This window comes from Gossypium arboreum, chromosome 13 (assembly GCF_025698485.1).
Source record: "Gossypium arboreum isolate Shixiya-1 chromosome 13, ASM2569848v2, whole genome shotgun sequence".
NCBI lineage: Eukaryota > Viridiplantae > Streptophyta > Magnoliopsida > Malvales > Malvaceae > Gossypium > Gossypium arboreum.
The window spans coordinates 64707020-64732981 of record NC_069082.1 but is presented as its reverse complement, the minus strand read 5'-3'; the positions used below and the strand labels follow the sequence as shown (position 1 = coordinate 64732981).

At 32.7% G+C, this 25962-nt stretch overlaps 1 protein-coding gene and 1 non-coding gene across 2 annotated transcripts; one reads left to right on the top strand and one right to left on the bottom strand.

The window, feature by feature from the left end:
- The first annotated feature begins 7897 nt into the window (after nucleotides 1–7897).
- LOC128287294 (small nucleolar RNA R71) lies at nucleotides 7898–8004 on the top strand. Its single transcript, XR_008277993.1, has one exon. It is a non-coding gene; the product is annotated as a small nucleolar RNA R71 (small nucleolar RNA).
- Nucleotides 8005–14250: 6246 nt separating this feature from the next.
- On the bottom strand, nucleotides 14251–16097 carry LOC108463307 (peroxidase 3-like). Its single transcript, XM_017763257.2, has 4 exons — nucleotides 15836–16097; nucleotides 15246–15434; nucleotides 14994–15156; nucleotides 14251–14906 (listed from the first exon to the last, which is right to left on the bottom strand). Exons 1-4 carry the CDS (start codon nucleotides 16040–16042, stop codon nucleotides 14491–14493), a joined length of 975 nt encoding a protein of 324 aa, XP_017618746.1. The 5' UTR covers nucleotides 16043–16097; the 3' UTR covers nucleotides 14251–14490.
- Between the last annotated feature and the right edge of the window lie 9865 nt (nucleotides 16098–25962).

The window sequence follows — 25962 nt, the reverse complement described above, 5'->3', positions numbered from 1 at the left end:
TGCCTTTATCATCTCAGTATATCAAATCAAAGATGTGGTTTCAACATGCATAATCGACCCAAGTTTTAGAATAACAAATCAATATTGACACATTCATAACCAATAATAAAGTGAGCAAGAAAAATTGTGTGCTCTAAAGGCTCAAAGTCTCACAAAAATTATGGTTTTTGATGTTAATCTTGCAAATTTCAAACTTCAAGGTAATACCTCAGTTTAGGGAAACAACCTAAAAATTTTAATTCTGAAAATAGACTTCTCATGCTTGATTCTCTAATGTCTTAAAGTTTAAACAATCAATGCACAAATATCTATGAATTTAATCTAAAACACCTCAATGAAAATCACAAATTAATAAGAGTTCATTCTAAAAAAAATATGAGAAAATTACTTGAACACAAGGCATAATTCAAGGATTTTTATATAATCATATAAATAACCTCCCCATACTTAAGATGTACATTGTCCTCAATGTACAAAAAAATATAAATCATAATAGAAACAAAATATCATAAGATAGGGAGATAATTGAAACTGTCCTGAATGGTGGATGAATTTCCCAGAATAGTGAAAAGCAGAAGTGTAAATAAATGTAAGGGGTAGTGCAAAATTCTGAGCAACTGATAAGAAGATAAACACCAAATTGAAGAAGATTAAGAGGGTTACTCGATTAGGAACAACCATAATAATTAAAATACAGTTCAAAATATAAAAAAACAAAATAAAAATAAAAATAAAAACAAATGGACACAATGGTCCTCATTATCAAATGCATGCGTCGTCGATGTTGGAGGAGTAATATGTAAATGCTGGCAGATCTGCTACAAAGTCATATCAAGCCTATCGAACTGCTCAGTACAGTACTGACGAAAACTCATGAACTCCTCATAGGACACTCTTCGAAAGCTAGCAGAAGAATGGACCGGTCTACGAATAGAATGTGGTGGCTGAGGTGGATCCTTGTGATAGGGAGGAACATCATCAGTGAAGTCCACGGGGTCAACTTGAACGTCAGAATGAAGCAATCGGTATTGAGGAGGATCCACTCCATGTCGTCACTCGATCATCCTTATATGGATCATGTTCGAGATGCTCTGAGGGGACATCTGGCCTACGAGGAAAAGTGTCGAGGACTGCTCCGGTGTGTCAAGAAGACCGAAGTGTCGAGCGAGATGAGTCATGTAAGGGCCTAAGTAGATGGGACCCTTCCTGTGGCGATCTGTTTGATGGCGAACGGTGAGAGCGATGAAATAAGCTAAGTCGAATATGTGGCCGGTCGCCATGCTCCATATATGTGGGCTCAACAATATCAAAGAAACGGTCTCATGGTGTTGTAGTCATGAAAGCACGAACCTCATCAGTTATTCTTACCTGCTCCAACGCGGCCCAGTCAGTGCATCGACCCAAACCTAGTGGTCACTCGCGCAGGAGCTGAAATAAGTCCTCAGGTGGGTCTGCAGAGAATCTGAGATAAGGATGCCAAACCTCGTCAGAGGCTCTCAAGGAGGTTACACCGGAACCCTTTCGCTTTTTCGAAGTGACGACAGCGGTCTTTGTCTTACCTCGTGTGTTCGTCATGATGTATTTAAAAAAATAAATAAATAAATAAATAAAAGAGTTCATTAACTAAAAATCAACAAATGCATTGTATTGATCTAAAGGGAAAAAGTAAAAATAAATAATGAAATAACCAATCTTGATACTAATACTAAGAACACTCGTAATTAAGACAATAACAATAAAATAGAATCTCAATAGTGATAAAAATAAACTAAACTAAGAGTAGAAAGAATAACCCTTGAATGAGATAAAATAGAATAGCAGTAGCAAGCATAATAGAGTCAGAATAATAATAAGAACAACCAACCTAAACTAATCAGCAGCAAGATAGAAATCAATAAACCAAAAAGGGGAAAAACTAACTAATTGAAATATACATAAACAGAAAAAGATTATACAAGAATATCTGAAAGTAAAAGAAAAAAAGAAAGAATAAAGAAGAAATAGAAAATGAACAAGAAATAAATAAGGGAATAAATAATAATTAAATAAAATAAAAAAAATGGGAAAAGAATCAACCGACGGAGTGAAGGGCGGTCGTTGACGGTACGGGCGGTGGTTGGTGTGAGTGAAAAGTGTATGTGTGCGTGGTGAGATAAGTGAAGGGTTAAGGGGTAAATGAGGAAGAAAGGGAAGGGGGAAGGGGGTCGGCGCTGGTGTGTTGAGGGTTTTGACAGTGGCCGGAGTAGTGGGGTGGAATGTGTAACACCCTTTACCCGTATTCCGAGCCTGAAATAGGGTACGAGGCATTACTAGACTTCAACACCAACAAACGTCAAAAATCGAGTCATAAAATTTCATTTATTTTAAAAACTATTCATACACAAGCATATCATCCCTTATATGGGTCTACAAAGCCCAAAACATACATTGGAAAAGCTCCAGGACTAAACCGAGAACTTTGAAAACTTTTGGGAAAAACTTAGAAAATGTTTTCATGAAACAGGGTCACACACCCATGTCCTCAGGCCGTGTAACTCTCTGTTTACGATGTCAGCAAATAAATTGAACCATACAATAAAACCACACGCCCGTGTGTTAAGGTCGTGTTCCCCACACAGTTGAGACACACGGTCGTGTCTCAGCCCGTCTGGCCAACACTTAGGCTATTTTTTCAAGCCTTTATGTTACCTTTAATCCTTCACATCTTTATACACACCAAAAACACATTTCATTGCATCATTTTAATTTATGGCCATGACCATCTCTAATGGTCATAAAGCATGCATCCAACACACATGACATAATACCAACCAAGCATGACAAACAACCACAATCACATTATAGGCATGAAGATATAGCATAGATAGATAGGTTTACATTCCATAATCAAAATAAAACATGCCTCTTGGCCATATACAAATTACTCAATATAAGCCAATACATTTGGCTAAATCATAAATATATTTATCATAAAACATAGGCCCTATACATGCCACTCACTTGAACACGCTTAACATATATCAATATTCCCAATGTAATGGCTTGATAGTGTGATGCTGCCTCCGACAATCTCCAATCCCGAGCCAACCTGACAACACTAAAGAAAAGAAAGGAAGGGAGTAAGCTTTATAGCTTAGTAAGACTGTATGAAAATAATAAGCAATATGTCAACATGCTTCTCAAGGTAATACAACCATAATTACACTTTTACTTATATTCTGGTCATGCTATTTTCTCGAGTTATAGTTACCAATTTATTTATATCTGGAGCTACGGAACTCCAAATTAAGATCCGCTAATTTTCCCTAAAACTAGACTCACATATATTCCTACATAAAATTTTCAAAATTTTTGGTCTAGCCAATAAGTACAGTTTATTCCTTAAAGTTACCCATTTTTTGCTATCTGATAGTTTTGACCCCTCTTCACTAAAAATTAATTATCTCATAATACAAGACTTGGATGATGTTACCATCTATTTCTATTGAAAATAGAGTCATTAAGAATTCTAAGCATATAAATTATAACCTATAAATATTTTTTTACAATGTTCAATGAATTTCTCAAATCAGAATAGGGGATTTCAAAATCATTCTGGCTCTGTCTCACAACAATTTAAATATTTCATCGTATGAAACTCCTTTGCTTACACGGTTTCTTCTATGTGAAACTAAACTCATTGAGCTTTACTTTCATATTTTATTCATCTTCTAAATCAATTTCCATAATTTTTGGTGGATGCTGTTCAAAACTGTTTTAGTGTAAATTAATGATACTAAGTTTATCACACCTTATTAATTCATTTTCACCACATTGGTAAAAAATACATATTTATACATCATAATTATAGACCTATAATCATAAGGTCATCACAAAATCATTCCCATAGACATGACTTACCTATTTTTATCCTTGCCAAATATGCATCATAAACCGAAATCATTTCTCATTAGTTTGGCATACATACCTGTGTTACTCAACATGCTCATATACTTACTCACATTCATTCCTTATTAACCATACAACATGAGTTGAATTCACATCTCATTAATTTCATGTAAGTGCCTGTACCACTCACAACATAGCCATAAGCTCTATCATTCGATATAAACCATACATCTCCCGTTGAATCATTTGGAATACTACAAGATATTCAATAGCCCCAAACATGGAATAAGATGCCGACGCCATGTCCCAAACATGGTTTTACACTAGCTAGCACATCAAAGTCAATGCCATGTCCCAGATAGGTCTTACACTGATTTTTATATATCGAGGCCGATGTCGTGTCCCAGACAAGTCTTACACTGGCTTTCATCCATCGGTACAGGTCTTACACTAACACACAACTAGCTGACGCCATGTCCTAAACAGGTCTTACACTAGCTTGTATATATCGAGGCCGATACATGTCCCAGACATGTCTTACACTGGCTTTCATAATGTGGCCGATGCATGTCCCAGACATGTCTTACACTAGCACACTGTAAATTCTCATAATTTACATTCACAATGTAAGTCAACAATTCATACCATACTAATTGTACAATACATGGTAACATTATATTTGCATTATTTACATACAACTTACTCGTTTCAATGGAATATCATATTCCATCAAATTTCTAATGTATTCTATCATCACATGAGTGTTATTAACTCTTGGCATCACTTTCTCATACCTAACTTCATTAACATATAATTCAATACAATTATAGCAACATAGATTTCAAGTATATTAACAATAACATGGATAATATGCTTATTTAGTCACACGGACTTACCTCGAATGCAATTTTCACTAATTACATCATTTTAGTTCATAACCTCGTACTTTCCGATTTAACCTCGAATCTTGGTCTCCAAAGCTTGGCCGAATGTTTGCTCATCCATGGCTGCTATTTTTTTTTTCATTTCGGTGGAAGAGGTAAGAAATAAAGATGATAGCTTTTGCTGTTTTGTCTTATTATACCTTTATCGATTTAATTACTAATTTGCCATTTTCTTTTCAAACTAATTTCAAAAATACCAAAAAAATATCTTCCACTAACTTATTAATAGGCTAATTGTCACATAAGGGCCTCCATTAAAAATTTTATAGCTATTTAATACCTATAGCTTCTAGAACTCAAGTTTTGCACTTTTTTACGGTTTAGTCTTTTTGACTAAATTGAGTGCACAAACAAGGAAATTTCTTTATAAAAATTTCACACAACTTTAGTATCATATTATAGACAAAAAATAATAATAATAAAATAATTTTTTTAATGTCGAATTTGTGGTCTCGCAACCACTATTCCGACTAGGCCGAAAATCAGGATGTTACAAAATGGGGGTAAGGAGAATCGGCGGCTATGACTTTTTGAGGAGGAAGAAGATAAAAAATAATAAGGCAAATTAGGGTTTGGGGGATTTTATGGGTGACACGGTCATGTGACGGTCCGTGTTGGGCCACACGGTCGTGTCACACACCCGTGTGGCTTAAATTCCAGCTTGTGTTTGTCGAGAAAAATAATAGCTCACTCATCACACGACCTTGGACACACCCGTGTGTCCAGGCCATGTGGTTCACACGGCCGTATTGCATGGCCGTGTGCTACGTTGTACGCTTCTCCCACGCCTGTGTGTCCAAGCCATGTGTTCCACACGGTCGTGTCGCATGTCTGTGTGTATTCTTTTAGCCTGTGTCTCTGTCGATTTTTGGGGATTTAAGCCTTGTTTCAACACGGCCAAGGACACTCCCATGTGGCCAGGTTGTGTGGTTCAAAAACCTACATTTAAAAATGAATTAGATAAAAATAAACTAGTTAGTGGTGTTAGTGCTCGGGTTGCCTCCCGAGAAGCGCTTATTTAGAGTCTAAACTCGACTTACCTCTCATTCTCATAGTCACAGTGGATCACGAAGTTAAGACTCTATTTCTTATTGACAATTCCTTTATTTAAATAAGATTTAAGTCGAGTACTGTTTACCTTAAAAGTGCCGAAATGAGAATAAGTTACCTCGACTGTACCGTATGAAAAGACATTGAGTATCCTAAAAAGAGTCGCTCCGTTTTCGTTGAGCTCTATAGTGATAATTCGAGGGTCATTTTTATCTAACAAGACTTGGTCCCCAACCTTGCATTGATTGGTTCTATCGTTAAACTCGACATGGTGTTGCTTCTGTTCCTCCTTGCCATAAGTCTGTCATTCGTCTAGTTCATCTATCTATAGCATTCATCTTTCATGAATGGTTCCATTGTTAGTGCGTGAATTAGAACGTGGCTCATTTATGCTTCTTGAAAGTGTTTCCTACAAAGGGGATTGGACCATATGATTAGTTTTATTAACCGGATTTACAAAGTCAATTTCATTACTTGATATCTCTATAGAATCACGAGCTTGAAGAGTAATCGTTTCATCACTTGCACTAAGCGTGAGTTCACCTGTACTAACATTAATGATAGTCCTAGCAGTCACTAAAAAGGGTCGCCCTAAGATTAAAGGAACATCATCGTTCTCTTCTATGTCTAAAATAACAAAGTCTACTAGAAAAGGAAGTTTTCCAATCATTGACTCAAACCCATTGGCGAAGTCCACTCAGCGGAATAAGGGGGTATTTATGGCAGAACAGGCTATGAATTTATCAATTTTTACTAGTACATCTTCAGCGATACACCTAGGAAATCTAATAGTTTTATCCGCTAGTTGAATACTCATCCTAGTTTGTTTGGGTTTTCCAAGACCTAGTTGCTTAAACATTTTATAGGGCATGACGTTAATACTTTCCCCTAAGTCAGCCAAAGCATTATTAACAGCTAAACTACCAATTAAATAAGGAATAGTAAAACTCCCTGGATCTTTCAATTTACTGGGTAGTTTATTCTGCAAAATGGCCGAGAAAACTGCATTCAACTCTCCGTGCGACGAATCATCTAACTTTCGTTTGTTTGCCAGAAGCTCTTTTAAAACTTTTACTGATTTGGGCATCTGCGAAAAAGCTTCAATGAACGGTAAGTTAATATGCAACTTTTTCAAAAGCTTAAGAAATTTACCGAATTGTTCATCTCTGTTCACCTATTTTTGTTTATTCTGGCTTTCATCCACCTTATCTTTACTTACCATGACTTCTTGCCTCGGTTCTGGTTTGGAATCAACTAACCCTTCTTCATCTCGAACAGTAATCGCATGGAGTTGCTCTCTTGGGTTAGTCTCGGTGTTGCTAGGCAAGCTACCTTGTAGTCTTTCTGAGATCAGCTTAGCAAGCTGACCTATTTGATTCTCGAGCCCTTGAATATACGCTTGCTGATTTTTAAGCGTTATTTCGGTGTTTTAGAAATGTGTTTTTGACATCAAGATGAATTTCATTAGCATCTCCTCAAGGTTCGGTTTCTTTTCCTGCTGGTAAGGTGGTTGAAAGCCTGGAGGGGGTTGTGGTCTTTGATTGCCTTAACCACCCCAAGAGAAATTGGGATGTTTCCTCCAACCTTCATTTTAAGTATTACTATAAGGGTTATTTTGAGGTCTAGAATTGTTACCTATATAGTTGACTTGTTCATTCGTAGTGCTAGGGTCGTAGGCTAGGCATTCTGTATTATTTATTCCTCCTCCACTTATGTTACACTGCATCACCGGATGTACTTGCGTAGAAACACATAAACCATCAATCTTTTTTTTTAAGAGCTCTACCTGGTTTGATAACATGGTGACCGTGTCAAGGTTAAAAACACCGGCTGCTTTATTAGGCTTTGTCCTCATGACTTGCCACTGATAGTTATTCAGTGACATCTCTTCAATAAATTCATAAGCTTCCTCAGGTATTTTGTTATTCAAAGTACCACCGACGGCTGCATCGATTAACTGCCTAGTTGAGGGGTTCAAACCGTTGTAAAAAGTTTGAACCTGTAGCCATAAAGGTAACCCATGGTGAGGGCACCTTCTCAATAAGTCCTTGTACCTCTCTCATGAATCATATAGGGTCTCTAAATTCATCTGCACGAAGGAAGAGATATCATTCCTCAGCTTGGCTATCTTAGCCGATGGAAAGTATTTCAGCAAAAACTTCTCAGTCATTTGATCCCAGTTAGTGATAGACCCTCGTGGCAAGGAGTTCAACCATTGCTTAGCCTTATTTCTCAACGAGAAGGGGAATAATTGTAAGAAAATAGCGTCGTCAGAAATGCCATTTATCTTGAAAAGTATCACAGAACTCTAAGAAATTGGCCAAATGAGTATTTGGGTCTTCATCCTGCAAACCATCAAACTGAACAAACTGTTGAATCATTTGTATAGTGTTAGGTTTCAGTTCAAAATTATTTGCAGCAATAGCAGGTTTAACAATACTCGATTCAGCCCCAGTGAGAGTGGGCTTAGCGTAATTGTACATAGTACGAGTAGTAGGATTCTGATTTACAAGATTAGCAGCAACCACAAGAGGTAGTGGATTATTCCGATTTTTAACCATCTCCTCGGTAATATTGGTTTCTTCCTCGTGCTCTTCCTCTATATACTGTAGACTCCGCCTTATTTCTCTACGATTTCTGCAAGCTATGCTTTCAATTTCACTGTCAAAAAGTAGAGGTCCTGACGGGTTTCTTCTAGTCATAAACTACAAGAACCTACTAGAAACAAACAAAAGAAAAATTAGTAATTAAAAATAAAACTAAAACAAAAATAAAATGCAATTAAAAATGGCTAAATTAATAAAAATCAAGCGTTCCTAATATCTTAGTCCCCGGTAACAGTGCCAAAAACTTATTGATCATTTTATGAAACACTAAGCTAGACTACGATCACGACTAAGGCAAGCGCACCTATCGAATGGTAGTATGGCTATGGTGAGTCCAGAATATCGTATCCACAAGGACTAAAAGTACTAGTGTTAACTATCCTTTTATTATTTAGCCTAAAATAAAAGGGATTTGTTTTAATCTAAAATTAACTAAACTAATTAACTAATGAACGCGACAAAGAGAGAAGGAAATAATCGAATAAACCAATGATAAAGACAATACCCAAAGAAGAATCCACCTAGACTTCACTTATTATTCTGACTCTGAATTAAATGATTTATTCACTTGTCTTAATCCGTAGAAATCCTTAAATTATGTTAATATCTCTTTTGAGACTAAGAACAGCTGACTTTAGGTTGATTAATTGAAATCTCTTCCTAATTAAAACCCCTATTGCCGCATTAACTCGATCTATGGATTCCCCTATTAGATTTGACTCTAATCTGGCAGATTTATGTCGTCCTATTTCTAGGATTGCAATCAACTCCGCTTAATTATGCTAGATCTACTCTTAAACAAGGACTTTTGCTCCACTGAATAAGCACATCAAACTTGAATTAATATCCTGAAAATATTAAGGTAAGAATTAACAACATATAATTAAGAATAAGAACAAGTATTTATCGTGTAATTCAGATAATTAAATAATAAGATCCATCATAGGTTTCATCCTCCCTAGGTATTTAGGGAGTTTAGTTCATAATGTAATAGGAAAACATATCAAAAATAGGAAAACAATAAAACATAAAGAAACCCAAAAACTTCGAGAGAAATTGGAGGGAAATCTTTAATCTTGAAGGAGATCCTGCTTTTGAACTGAATCCGTTGGCGTTCTTCAAGTAATTTATGTGTTCTACTCTGCGTATGCCCTTAGGTCTACTTCTAGTGTGTTTATATAGACTTTAGAATGCTCAAAAACCCTAAAAATTGGCTTTTTCCGCGTGTTTGCGAAATCGGGAGCGATATCGACACCGGCTCCCACATGGGCATGTGGCTAGCCCATGTGGAAATAGTTTTGGCCGTGTGGATCTTCAAATCAGCCCGTTTTGTCTGTTTTGCCCGTTTTTGGCCCGTTTTCTACTCCTTTTATTCCCCTATGCTCTTTTGAGTATAAAACACGAATTTTAAGGATTAAGAGCATCAAATTCACTAAATTAAATAATAAATCATCCAAAAATAGGCTAAGTATGGGATTAAAATATGTTACTTTTATGGTTTATCAATTTAGCTGAAACAAACTCGAACCAGATTCTGCATAGCTCACATAAGTATAACCTGTAAACACAACAACTTGAACACAACTATGGTTGTTAGAAAAAAAAAATGAGTTTCGGTCTTTCCAAAGCAGCCAACATATTATAGAAAATAGAGTCTGTCAAATCGTACAATTCCCTATATTTTGCATATTCCAAAGAAATCACTTGACAAACGGAAGAGAGAGAAAAATGCCTTGAGCTCACCTTAAAATTATCGGTAGCCACACTGTTCTAGCAAACGGGCAATCTCGGATCACATGGGATCCCATTTCCAACACACTACTACATCTAGGGCAACTCTCATCGCTTGTCATGTGTTTCCTTACCCGCTCACCATTCGTCAATAATTTGTTTAGCCACAAAAGCCAAAGGAAAACACGAACCCTCTGAGGTGTCTTCGTTTTCCAAATCATCTTCCAACTCGCAGTAGGAACCATGTCATCAAGAACATGCAAATTCATATATGTTTTAGTTGTGGAAAATGTTGAGAAATGTGCCCATGTTGTAGTAAACATGTAACTATTTTCTATTTATTTGAACGATGAATAAATAAATAAAGTTAATTTCACATTTCACTATTATATCTTTTGTCTTTATGTCTTTTATATTTTGCATGCATAGTGAAATTGTGACAAGCAAATATTAGCTCATCGATTGTCTAAAGTTCAAGCTAAAGATAAGTGGCATTGTAAAGAAAGTTTACATTGAGAGAAAAACGACTTACTCTAGTAGATAATCTAAATGAAACTATAATTCCGTAAAAGAATCAAAGTGAGCATTTGATTCAAATACTTAGAAGAATTATTATGTCGTCTTAGAAGGATTATTATGTCGTCTACAATTCCAAATGAGGAGATGACTAGTCTTGGCTATCAGAGCAATTAACTCTACAAGTAGAGACATAAATGTATCCATTGATAGAATGATACATTGGACTGGACCCAAGATGAATTAATTCAAAATTTGTTTTTGAATTATTTCACTTGTGACATTCATGGTGTGATTTACCTAAATCCTAAATTAGTCATTGACCATATGTATGCAACTCATGTGCTTTGATATAAGTGGAGGTTTATGCTCTAAAAATGATCAAGCCCATAGTCGATATGTTGGTTACATGACTTGTGTATGCCATGGCTTTACTAGCAACAGTGGAATTCATAGCTCAATTAAAGAGTTAATGATATTCTTCCATTTGGCATTGTGTGGATTGATAAATATGAAATGTGGCCACGGGTTGTTTGTTCTCGAACGAGCAATTTATCACAGTCATTTGTTTATAATGATCTTATTAATCATTAAAGACACAATGGTGACAATGAGATAAAATAGAATTGTATTGAGTGAACGGACTTAACTCAAAAAATCAAGGATATCATATGACGGTAACACACACATGACGAGGTCATTAGAAAAATCATTTGGGTGAATTGATTTCATAAAGAGTATACAATAAGGAGTTTTCAATCATGGTACTTATTGTGGACTGACTCCATAATTAAGTAATTGCAAATTATCAGAATGATGCTTCTAGACATAATTGCAATCACTAGAGTCTAATTATATATGTCCGATTGGTCCCTTCACTAGCTCAAAAAAAGCTCGATCGAACTGCATTTGAATTAGAAGTAAATTTTATCACTTCGAAAATAATTTAATTGAGTCGATTTATTCCATGTGGAATTAAATTTGGCGGTCGTAAGAATTGTTCAACTAGATAATTTGATTAAAGAATTTTCTTGAAAATTTAATTTAAAAATCTAAGTAATTTTGGAAAATTAATTTTAATCAAGTAAAATTTTAAATTAATCAAATCAATTAAAATTAATATGATATTTTCATAAACATGAAGAACGGTTCTTACATCTTTAACACGGATAGACCAAACTAGACTAATACAAAAATCATCCATTACACTTGCACTAATATTTCATCTTTACAAAATATATATATACTTGCCTTAAACCAAACATAAAAAAAGGCATTACACACATATGGAGTAAGAAGGAACTCACCAGAAAACACAACAAGATTAAACTTCAAGATTTTTGCCCTTATTACGAGAACCTTTAAGAGTGTCTTAAGTTATAATATAAATAATTAAACTTATCAAACTATATACCAGAAAACTAAACAACTTGTAAGTAACATCATCATAAAACCCAGATTCGGGAAATTTCCTTCCATACACTCAAAATTGACGCCAAAGCGCACAGCTCAAAGGTCATGTAAATAACCATGATATGACCTAAGGTTCATCGACATTTACCATATGCTAAAACAACAAAGGAGTTGGTTGGATACAGCAAACCCAAATCTTCAAGCAGGTTTCTAATCTAAGGTTTTATTGAGAGAAAAGTGCAGAGAAAGTTTGAGAAGAAAATATGGGTACAAGGAAAAACATAAAACTTGTTCAATAAGCCAATACCAACCTTATACAACTATACACAAAAGTTGGGTTTAGTGGATAAGTCTAATTATCCCACTAAACACCCTCGATTCCTTTGACTAAGTACTTTCTCTCTCATCATAAATGTGAGTCTTGTCGACTACAATAACTTAGTTCTATTCTAATCAATTCTCATCTGTCTAGCTAAGTTGTTCAACTAATAAAATAATAAAATAATAAATAGTTCTTCAACTAGAAACTTAACTTAATTGTCTAATAACTGGTGGCATATAATCTACAAGGGAGTTCGCCATACCACCAAGCTCACTCAACATAGACTTCGCCCAAATGGGCACTCATAGACTTACATGCTTAGTCACAATTAATACCTTACCCACTCAAATCTTGCCCTAAACACCATACTTCGATAAACAATATTCGAACAATAGGACTTTGCAGGGTGGAATGTTACATTTTTCTTTTTAAGAGTGTCGATTGAAGGAAGAGAATTCTGAAAGGACTATGCTATAACACTATTGATTGTGAGCCTTTTGTTAATTTTTGTATCATGCATATCGTGGGTTGGGTGGCGTGTACAAATATTTTGTATTACCTCTTGTAATGATTTGTAGTTTTTGTTAAACTCTGTTTTATGAAATCTTTTGTAAACTCCAATAGTATATATGTATGTGTGTTTGATCCAATGATCTATGGTTTTTGAGATAATATTTTAGGCGTATACACCAAACTGTTTTGAATGATAATTAACTACCAATGATGCACTTGAAACTTTTGTAAGGGAATAATTCTATCGACTTTTATAAGGCTTTCGCTAAATATTCTGTCTAAAATACTTTTCGTGGCGTATATTTAAATTGATTGTTTGTTCTTGTCATATTGAGGATTACTCCAATATCTTAAGTTTTTATAAATTTCAAATACTTTTACTAAACTCGTATGACTTTAAGTTGTGGCATACCATACTCGGATCCAATTATTCAGGTTGGGTAACATGTGTTACATACTTCTTACAATGGGGATTGGTAGCAAACCCTATACATTATATTTATTCCTCAACACTTTGACTCAAAGAGCATCTGCTTTCGAGATAAGCTAAAACTTAAACTTTAACAGGAAAATTTTATTTTGACCAACTAACCTCCTCAATCTTAGTCCTCCAACATCGAGAGGACGACAACAATCATCTTCTGTATTTGGTCAAATACTTATATGAATTTTAAAAATTTAATACTTTAACTTTTATAATTAGTCCATCTACATACTTTATTTGGTCAAAAATTTTATAAATTTTAAAATTTACTGATAAATTTGAATTCATTGCAATATTATTTTTTATTATATCAATAAATTTAATAGAATAACTTTTAACTCTATTAATTGTACTTTAAAATTTTAGATTTTAAAAAAAATCTATAAAATAAGACAAAAACTTATAACATATTAGTCAGTAATTTAATCCCAAAATAACTAATCCATCAAAATGATATTAGTAACAATTATTGCTTGCTCCCCCCCTCCGCCTAATGTGCCTGTTGGGTGCATAGCTTGAGTTAATAAAAAGCACCGATGGCCTGCCACTGCCATACATATATAGATTGTCTCGTTCATTGTTTATTGCTTTATTTCCTTTAATTTATCATAAACATACCTTCAAACTTGATTTTTCGTTCTTTTGAATCTCGGGAAACCAGCTGCTCGTTAACGCTGTTATGCACTACAAGATTTTCAGGCCCAAAAAACTGCTTTAAAATTCAATAAATCCATAGCTGCATACCAAATGAACTCAGCGCAAGAGAGAGTCGAAAGAGATGTATGATTTAAAATTATAATTTATTATTCCATGAATCCAACTTCATACATGAAGATTTTGCTTACAACATCACACCGATTGAATGAACAACAAATACAGTTCCAGCCCCGTGAATTTCACTACAGTTTTGAGTAGACAACGAAGTTCATTTTACCCGCTTCATTCCCTTTATTCACAAAACCCCATTCCTATAAATAAATAATATTTAAACCAAAGAAAAAAAAAAGACAAAATTCTCTTTTCTTAGCTGTTAACAAGTGCACATTGCCTTCTGATCTCGCCTTCGGATCCAGTCTTAACATTAATCCGACCCATTTTCTCCATAGCTTTGCCAAACTCATCAAAGAAGAACTGTGTGGGGCTGGAAAGGAGCTGGTTGATGAAAGCCAAGCTAGTTGAATCAGTGGTTAAAGCAGCATCGGATTGGAAAAGACCCCTTCTTTTGAGCAAGAGTGAGTAGTAGCTAAGATCGAAGGTTTTCCGACTCCCAGGGTCCATCTCAAGTATTGTGGTGTTATCGCTCGCGGTTTTACACTTGTTGGCCTTGAGGTTTTCAGCGTACTCGCTGTCCATGGTTGGGTCGATTCCGCCGGGGCCGGTGGAATTGTACAATCGGGGAGAAACAGCCGGGCAATGGGATATGCCGATGGTGTGACCACCTGAAAAACAATTCATTAACACATATGATATGACACAGAAACGGAAGGAGCCGAAACCGTAAAATAACGATAGTAATTATGTTATACCGGATAGGAGAACCATGTCAGTTGTGTTAAGTCCTAGGTTATTGAACTGTGAAAGGAGAGTAGTAAAGTTGCTGAGAGCGCTTGGAATGTTGGCAAGTGCTTCGGTGATATTGGATATTACACCATCTCTTCTTCCTGTTGGAACGTTCCAAAATGGTCCTCCCTGTGATAAACAGTGACGATTTTCATTTTTGGACGGTTATGTTTTTATGTTGAAAATGGAATAGAGGTGATTTTTTTTGGTTGACTTACAATGGTTACTACAGAGTCCCTGGCAGCCAAAGCGATGATATCAGCACAAGAGACGACGCTAGGGCATTCAGCTTCGAGGAGGCTTTTCACTCTATCAATGAAATCGAAGCCTCTCAGTGATAGATTTGGAATTGCATTCTTTTCTGCTTGGCCGGTCGTGGAGTTTAGAAGCAGAGATGCATCACAGCCCTGGAAAAAAAAACACATCCTTCTCATTCCTTGTGTTAATGTTTTTTGATTCATAAAGAGTGATTAAACGGAGTGATTTTATCATTTTAAAACATTAATTAACAATAATTTGAAAATTCTTAAAAGAGTTTGAAATATATATATATAATTAGAAAAGCTTTTGTTTACGAAAAAAGTCGAAAGATGAAAATGAACAAAAACATAATAATAATAATAATAATAATAATAATAATAATAATAATAATAAAACTTAATTTGCTGTTAAAAAATTCCAAATCAACCAATTAAATGTGTGACAACATATTCAAAGATGTCAAAAACAAATATCGGACATAAATATTATAAGAAAAATGAAGAATCCCATAGTGGAAAAAGGTAGAGAAAAATGGGTACAAGTTTACCCTAACAAAGCAATCATGGAAGTGCATTCTTAAGAGAGCGGCAGCGAGTGATGGGGCGTTAGGGATATGCTGTTTAACATAGTCCTTCACAATCTGCTCAGCTTTAGGACAGCTCGTGCCATAGTAGTACATCTGCAATTGAGCCTGTGTTGACCCAATCAATGCTAAAACAACAACAACAATCCCTAGAGAACTTGTTCCTGCCATCTTTGACAGAATTTGAACTACCTTCTGTTTCTAGACAGCCAAGTTTGATGTTGTTATGGTAGAGGAAAACCGGGGACGTTTATATAGGCGTTGAGTTTAGCTACTAAGACATAAAAAAAAAAAACAAATAAGATAATGAAGCCTGTGTTATCCATGTTACCTTTTATATTAAGATATACTAAACTATTAAGTACTGGATTTAATGGGTAAAATGAGTAGAAAAATATTTAAATTTAATAATTTAAATCAAATAATTTGTGTTATCAAACAAGTTGAATTTGAGTATAGTGATATATATATATATATATGTTTGTATTGAGTTAGTGCTGAACAATCTCAATTTGGATTTGAATACAAGCTTGAGTTCCAGAATAAATAATTAAATTTGCAGTGAAACATGAAAATTGAACTTATATTTTATTAAGTAAACAAGTTTAATTGAACCTAATCTAACAAGCTTTCATATTTACCTCGAATCGAGTTTGAAGTATTGAAATAAATTTTAATTAAGCTAAAAAAAATCGAATTTTAAATCTCAAATTTTCATTAATTACATTTTTCTCTCACCCTCCGAGCATTATTAATCAAAATCAAAGAAAGAAAAGTACGATTAATTATGCCAGTCTCTTACGGACAATGACAGACAGGATCCCAAGTGTCACATCAAGGGTAGGTACGATTTATCCAAATGAACAATTTGTTATGCGTATATTAAGCTTTGCTTTCCATCTCAATCAAATTAGTTTACTAAATTATAAGTAACCTTAATTATCATTGTAATTATACCTCATAATTTTGATTCAAATTTAAAATTTTAATACCATCAAACCTAATCCAAATTCATTTTTGTCAATTTGATAAAAAAAAATCAATCATTTACTTAAACTTGAAACAATTCAAATTTTAAATAATCTTAATAAATAACTTAAAATAATTTAAACACAAAACGATTTGATTTAAAATACCAAATTTCAAACTCAAAATTGATTTAATTCAAATGAACTAACAAATTTAGAACTCAAATTAACCCGATTCAAATTAACCAAACTTAAAATAAACATAAGCCTCAAATTCAATTTATCTCAAATTCAAAATAACCTAATCTCAAAATTATTCTAAACACATAATAACTCAACTCAAAATATTTAAAATTTGAATTAATCAAATTCAACTTAACCTACCTAAAATTAACTCAATTCACCTAATTAATAGATCTAGTTTTAATAGTATAAGGTTGGCAGCTAAGTTAAGCATGTTAAACACCGAGATTTAATGGATTAATTCATGAATTTCTCCATGTGAGATAAGAACAATATAATAGAGTTGAATCAAATCAATTGGTTGGCCTGCTCGATTGCTATTGTATATTATATACTTTTCAATTCAATAATTTGATCAGTGTCACTTTTTTATAACTAACAATGAATCAAGTTTAATATATGATAATTTGTGTATTATTTGTGTCCTGTCGTGTTAATTGTGTAAACGTAAAATTTGGATTAGTGTTTTTCAATTTCGCATATGAATGTAATTATTTTCTTTTATAGGCAAATATAAAATATAATTTGATTTAGTGTTAGATGAAAATTAAGGATGGATGTATTATGTGATGCAGGCGAAGACAAAAATTCTTTTGGGGAGTCCAAATAAAATTTTAATTTTAATAATTTATATCTTTATAATTTTAGAAAGATCAAATAAAATTTTTATAATTTTAAGGGGCTAAAGTGTAATTTTACATCTACTAATTTAAAATTTTAAAATTTTTAAAGAGCCTAAATAATAAATTTTATTTTAGAGAGGTCGGGTCCTTGTCAACCCCTAAATTCGCATATGTAATGCATTGAAATAATTATAATAAAATTTACATTATAAATATATTTAAATTTAAATTAATACAACAAATTAAAATAGCACCCAATGATAAAACTAAAATTAGAAATAAATATAAATTTTAAAAACTTTTACGTTCTTGTATAATAGTTTAACTATCATTAAATAATAAAGCCAAAATCTTTTTAAAATATTATTAATTAAGTTTCATATAATTTGAGCTTGGACAATAATTTTTGTGGGTCAACTTTGACATCATTAATTAGTTAATGATTGTTCCATTTTATATCATCTTATAATATGCATATGGGAAAGGCATGTGCTGCTTGCCTTGTAAGGTTAAAATTAGTTGTATAAAATACCTTGAAGATGGACTGATTTTTAGTAGGTGCATTAATTAAACTCACTATGTGGCACGATAATTACGATTTAATAATGCATAAACAATACTTCCAAAAATTTGTAAGGAGAGTAGTTTTTGGTTAACTCAATGCAGTTTTTTATGCCTTACGTTTCGGCTGTTTATCTTTTTAATCTATCTTAATAGCTAAACTTTCGGTTTTTTATATATATAATTCTTTCAATTATTTCATCTCTGAATTCAAGAGTTGAATTTCATTTTCATTTTTCAAATAAAAAAATATTGGTGCTCCCTATCCATTAATTGGGTTAGGCTAGCTTGAAAAGTGGAAATACTTGAACAAAAATATAAATTCTAAAAATGAGATTGGATAAAAAAGTAAACCCTATTTAAAAATGGATAGAGTCTCAGGTAAGGATTTTTGGCTCGGGCCTGACTCAAATTAACAAAAAAACAAAAAATTGTGTTGTTTTCTTGTTGTTTAGTTGCCACTTTCTTATTTTTTTCTCATTATTTTTCTAAATTTCACCATTATGTTACTATTATTTTATTATTATTGTTTACATATTGTATAAATATTGTTTTATTATTAATTTTGTTACTATTTTATAAGCATTTGCTTGTTAAGTGACACATATCTTATTGTTATTTAAGTACAAATATTTTTTAATTTATTTTCAATTTATTGAGAAATATTTATTTTAATATTTTTAATATTTTGATGTATTATATTTAAAAATATATATATAAATTAATTTAGACGGTCGGGCTCTATTTTTAACATTTTTATTTAAGTCAAGTTTGGAAAAAAATTTAAACTCATTTTTCGAGTCAAGCCGAGCCCGAACCTAACAAACGAGCCTTGAATTTTGTCAAAGTTCAGCCCAACCCATGGACAAGTTTAGCCCTCCTTTTTAGTGATTTTTTTATTATTTATAATTTTAGATATTCATCATTATATTATATATATATATATATATATATATATATATATTGAAGTTATTATGATATTATGATTGGCTTAAACAGCTTGTCCTTCAATTCTCAACTCTATAATGGCAAGTTCAATAGGAAAAAATACAAAGGATTATGCAAGTAAACGCTGTAAAGCAGATTAGGTAACCTTTCTGATAAATAATATGGATATCCATGCAGATCCAATTTTGACTTTCATCCCTTTACGAAAATTGAGAATCTAGTCTGTCTATTTTATTTTATCAAAATTTAATCTTTATATTTTATGAAAATTAAAAGGTTAGTCTAATTCAGTTGCATTGTCAAAATTTTGCTATTTTGAAAATAATCAGTTTAACAATTTATATTTATATGCATAGAATTAACAAAAATCAGCATTGTATCAATTTATATGTGATAAATTAGCAAAAAAACCAATAATTTAAGTTTATGTGTTTACAACCAATTAGATTAATTTCTTAGTTTTTGTATGATAGTCATTAAATTCTAACAAATTGATGTAGAAAAATTAACTTCTCATATTTTAGTAAGTAAAGAGATGAGTTTCATAATTAAATCATTTATAATTTATATATATTATCGGTAGCTCAAGTAATCCTATAATGGTTGATCGAGTCTTAGGCCTAGTTTAAGAATGTTTCTCAAAAATATTTTTGAAAAAAAACACTTTTTGGGAGAAGTTAAAATTTTCAACTTCTGAAAAGAGTATTTTTGGGCTAATTTTTGGCTTGAGAGAACCATTTTTTCCCTCAAAAAATAATTTGTTTAGAAATGCTTTTATCCTAAAAGTGTTTCTAAGAAGCAATACTAAATTGTCTCTTAGTTCGACTGGTATGGGCATTGTTGCCAATGCAAGAAGACATAGGTTTGAATGCACTGAAGGCATTATTCTCTTATTTATGAGTTGGGAAAGGGTTATGGGTAGTATTAGACATTGTGTCAAAAAAGATCAGATATAATCAGAACCTATAATGAGATTGTTCAAAAAAAAAAAGAGAGGTAATCCTATAGTGCCTAATTATGCTCTCAGTTCAAGTATTTTTTGTACATTTAAAATTTAGTCCTTTTACTTTTAATCCTAAAATTTTAATCCCTTTACTCTTTTAGTTTAATAATTAAAGTCCAATTGATAATACCAAACCACTTTAGCTAAATTGGATTATATATCTTTCTTTTAAAAAAAAATTTTACTCATGTAGCTAATAATACATGCATGAAAAGCTAAATAACCAAATAAAAATGGTTACATATCATGTTGTAAGATTTCCGATTGCAAATGCATGGTTGTAAGGTTGTTTAGCAATCTTTCAGAGTGATTTTTTTTTACATTGTTTACACACAATTTTATATTGGTTATGTGAGTTTTTTAAAATATATATAAAAATTAAAAAATTTATTTTGATAGTGTTATCAATTGTGCTTCAAGTATTAAATAAAAAATTAAAAAGATTAAATTTTAAGAATTAAAAATAGAAAGACTAAATTTTAAAGGTAAAAAGATATAAAGATTGGAAGCATAATTAAACCTCTTATAATGTTTTCTTGGAAAGTACCCCCTTATAAATTGATAGTTGAAGTTGGTTACATGAATTTATAATGCATGTCTCAAAACTTAAATTTTAACATCAAGCAACAGAGATATGGTCAGGACAATGGAGATTATTAATGACAGCTTCACAAATTAAAAAGTAAGAAATAATGTACAAATTGACATTTAAAAAAGAAAAACAAAAATGAGGAGAATACGCGTACGTCTTTGAACCATGTGTTTGTTGGCATACTTCACTTTTTCCTCGGCTATCCCTGAGGAGTTGTTTAATCATTGTCATTAACTGAAATTATTAAGATAAACAAAAGAAAATTTCAGACAAAGTATATGATCAAGAATAATTTTAAAGCATTTTCATGCACATCCTTTTAGGATTAGATCGCAAAACTCTATCAATTATTGACCAAACCAACACGGGGCGCATCAATCCATGAGTTTTACCATCACATGCGCTGTTAAGAACTTGTTTTGTGCAATTATTTGTTGGATTGACTAAAGTTGTGAGACGCTAAGCTATGCAAATTAAAATTTTACATTTCACAAAATTTTTAAAAATAATATGATTTTATAGTAATAAAGTTACTTGACTGGAACTGAAATCCATCTAGGAAAATTGTAAAAGGTAACGAGTTTTTCTTCGATTATTGTAATTTTTAATTTTTATTTTTCAAAATATGTATGCTTTGATATTGTTTCCCTGAACATACCCTTTTTTTAGGGTTACTTTGACATTTTTAAGTGTTAAGATTATTGGGTGAGTAAAATTTGATTCAATTCGATTCGAAACAATTGATAAAAATTTAAAATTTGAATTAAATAGTTCGAGTAATTTGAGTTAATCAAGTTATTCGAATCAACTCGAATAAAAAATTAAGTTTTTCGGTTTAACTCGAATATGAATTACACAATTTGAGTTATCCGAAAATCTGAATAAAAAAGATAAAATTACGTCATTTTAATAAATGTTTACATTTTCCAAAGTTACAAGTCAAAAACATTAAGTTAAAAGGCAAAACTACGTCGTTTTGATAAATGTTTACTCATTAAGTTAAAAGCTGTTGAGACAGCCGATGGTCGCCGTTGAGCCATGACAGACCGCTGGTGATCTCTACAAGATTTGATCTGAGACCCAAAGCAATTAGGGCACGAAACAGAAAAGGGGAAAAGTAATCTGAATACAACTTCTATAAATGAGGAAAAAAAGTCTATTTTAACTTACAGTCATGCCACTTTTTATACAACTTCAATTCAATCCCAAACTAATTAACCAACTAACAATTTCTAGTTTAAGAGCTACTAACTAAACGCTAACCAACTAACAACTAACGAACCCTTCAACACTCCCCCTTAAGTTGGCGGGTGATAAAGATCCTTAACCCCCCAACTTGGATATCAAATACTCATGTTGTTGGACACCAAGTGCCTTTGTCATGATATCCGTAAGTTGCTCATTAGTGCACACATGTTGAGTCTTAATTAACCCATCTCGTATTTTTTCTCTAACAAAGTGGCAATCTATTTCGATATGCTTTGTCCATTCATGAAACACAAGATTTTCTGCAATTTGAAGTGCTGTTTGGCTATCAGAAAGCAGCAAAGCTGGACCAAATTTGTCAAAACAGATTTCTTTTAACAAATCGTCCAACCAAACTATCTCAGCAGTTGTCGATGCCATACTCCTATATTCAGCTTCGGCTGATGAACGGGAAATTGTACTTTTCTTCTTTGATTTCCAAGAAACAAGAAAACTCCCAAGTTTAATACAAAACAACGTGATAGATGGGGCACGCGACCCAATCAGAATCACAAAAAGCAATAATTTGTGCTTTGTTTTCAGCTGCTAATAAAATCTCTTGCCCCGGGCTCTTTTTTATGTACTGAACAATATAAAATGTTGTTTCATAATGGGATTTCTTGGGTTTTTGCATAAACTAACTCAAATGTTAAACTGCATATGAGATATCTGGTTGAGTGTTTGTTAGATACAACAACCTACCCATAAGCCTCTAATACGTCAATACATCTGATAATAACTTACCATCACTATCTACCAAATGCACAAGCTCATCGTACTCAGCTATGGTGAATTTCTTATTTTGCTCAAGTGGTGTGCCAACTGGTTTTGCTTCTCCCAGCCTAGCATCTGATATCAACTCCAAGGTATACTTTCGCTAACTTAAAACGATGCCATTGCTTGACCGTGATATCACAATACCAAGGAAATATTTTAGTTCTCCCAAGTCTTTCATTTTGAAACTCTTATAATGAACATTCTTTAACTCATCAATCACCCCAATATCATTCCTTGTAATTAGCAAGTCATCTACATAAACCAGCAGCTCAACAATCCTATCACCTTTTTTTTTTTTGTTAACAAAGAATAATCGTGCTTTCTTTGAATATATCCACTGTGTATGAGGGCCTCAATTAACTTCAAATAAAGAGAGTTAAGTAAACGACAAACCTAATGCTCCCCCTATTTACGAAAACCCTTCTGAAGATCCATGTAAACTTCGTCATACAAATCACCTTGAAGAAATGCATTATAGACGTCCATTTGAAAAAGCGGCTAATTACGTATAGTAGCAATACTAATGACAGCTCGAACAGTTACTTGTTTCACAACCAGGGAAAAAGTCTCTTGAAAATCCACCCCATCTTTGTAACAGCCTGATTTTTAGTGGTGATGAAACAGTGGTTTCAGGACCACAAATTACCATCTTGCCGACTCGTAAATATTGTTTATAGAATATTTATGGAGTCATTAGTGCCATATTAAAATTTGGCCAAGAAATTTTAACATTTAGACAGTTAATTAAAGAAAAAGAACTAAATTGTAAAAGATGCAACACTTATTAATTAAAGCACTAGGATAATTTAATAGTTTAACTAATAAATAAGGAAGGAATTAAGTAGTAATTATACCTTAGTCATTATGGTGGGATGACAACTTGCTTAAAATTGTTAAAATATAAAATAATTAATGGTAATTTTGTAATTTAGATAAAATTAAAACAAAATTAAAGAATGAATGAAACAATTTTACCTTTCATTTTCTTCTTCAAGTGACAAAAATTCATTGCTATGGAGAGGAAGAGTTTTGGTTAGCTAATTCTTTTACATGTAAGTGATTTTTGTGCCCATTTCTTATCATTTTTATATTTTTGAGATCGTTACAACTAGGTCCAACTAGCTTGTATCTTTGTTTTTGAATTTGCTAAAAATTTTAGAAGTTTTCATTGATGAATCTTGAATTTTTTTTATGATAACTATGTATTTTAAGCTTTCGATATGTTGTTTGGTGATTTTATAAAGTGATTTTTGTTAGATTTTGATTGTAGGATTAAATTGTGAAAATGTCAAAATTTCAGGGTTTAATACTGAATTTGATGTTTATTAGCGGTTGTTTAAGGGCCTAGTATGTTCAGCTGGCATATTGACTTGATAAAATTGGTTAATTTGAAAATTTTTTGGTTAAGAGACTAAATTGTAAAAAGTGTAAAAGTTGGGGGTAATTGTGTAAGTTTGAAAAAAATAAAAGGGTATAAAATGTAAAGTGAATTGGAAGGTGAAATGTAGGCTAATAATTGAAGAATTTTACATTTTAGATCAAGACCCAATTGATACTGTGGAAAAGGAAAAATTGTGGAATAGTCCTTGAACTCCTGCAACTACTAAAATTTAGTCTAGTTAAGTTCGAACAATTTATAATTAAACTTCTGTATGGAATGTTTGATGATATTATGTAATATGATATATATATTTGATTATAAATGATGTAAAGTTATTTGAGGAAAAATTGTTGAAATTCTATACTTGGATCGGATTGAACGCGGATAGAGTACAGTTGAGATATGGTGTGTTATGGAGGATTGGAATGGTAATTATTGTGGAGTGATATATATATGTTTTCCAAGTAGACCTAGGTTCAGAATTTGTTGCGAACTCTCGTGTTACACTCTCTTTTTGGTGTGTTTTTGTTTGGACTAGCTCTTCAAAGCCATTGGTTTGTTTCGAATCGATTAGCTTTTATGAGCATCTGGTGTGTTTTGGTTGGATTATCGATGTACTCTTATCCGTAAGTCATTCATTGGATTGAAAATATCAGTAAGGTAACTTGTTTAGTGATTTTGATGGATTTTTCATATATTTGAGTTTTGAATTGAATTTTACAATTCACCGTTGAGGTTGTGACTGACAAGGAACACATATGGTATTATTATTATTTGATTTGTTGTACTTACTTTGGTAAGATTTTTTGTTTTAGTACGCCAAACTTACTAAGCTTCAATAAGCTTACATGTTTTATTTTTGTTCTTGTAGAGACTTTGAAGGTTGGACGGTCGGATCAGCACCCAAGTCACACTATCCACTCATTCTCAGTAGTTTTTGGAATGTTCATTTTGGATTATATGGCATGTAATAGACTTGTATGTCATTACTATGTCATGAAGCATAAGCTATACTTTCCCTGCCCTCATCCTAGTGAGTGTAGAGCTAAGTCGGGAGCATGTTATAGATGTGGGTTGATTGATAACTTTCTTCAGAATTTTCCTAAACAATTAAAGGAAACTGAAGAATAGAATGAAAAGTAAATGTCTACGTCTCAGAAAGGTAGATGTCCAGGCCAGAACAATATTGTTAGGATTACTCGTACGAGAGCAAAATACTTACTCGTACGAGAGCAAAGTACACTATTGTTCGGTCAGAGACTAGAGCACCGGATCGCACATATACCATATAAGCTAGGGAGGAAGCTGTTGCACCTGATGTGATTGCTGGTATATTCTATCTCTTTAATGTTACTATGCATGTACTGATTGACCTTGAGTCAACTCATTCTTATATTTGCACTGCATTAGTAACAGAAAAGAAATTACCTGTTGAATCAACTAAATATGATATTCAAGTTACTAATCCATTAGGTCAAAGTGTGATAGTTAACTTAGTTTGTCGTAAATGTCAGCTGAAAGTTAGAGGTTGTGAATTCCCTATTGATTTGACATTACTACCTTTTTGGGAATTTGATGTTATTCTGGGTATTGATTTGATGTTATTCTGGGTATGGATTGGCTATCATTACATGATGTTGTGGTAAACTATAGATAGTAACAGATTGATTTGAAATGCCAGATAGGAGAGGTGATTTCAGTTGAATCTGACGGGCCGAATAGTGTTGTTAGAATCATTTCAGTTATTTCT

Excerpts from the sequence above, each read along its gene's own strand:
- LOC108463307 (XM_017763257.2), bottom strand. The coding sequence starts at position 16,042 with ATGGCAGGAACAAGTTCTCTAGGGATTGTTGTTGTTGTTTTAGCATTG. Across the intron at positions 15,435-15,835 it reads TCCATGATTGCTTTGTTAGG|GGCTGTGATGCATCTCTGCT; the intron begins GTAAACTTGTAC and ends TTTTTTTTCCAG. Across the intron at positions 15,157-15,245 it reads GGGACTCTGTAGTAACCATT|GGAGGACCATTTTGGAACGT; the intron begins GTAAGTCAACCA and ends TGTTTATCACAG.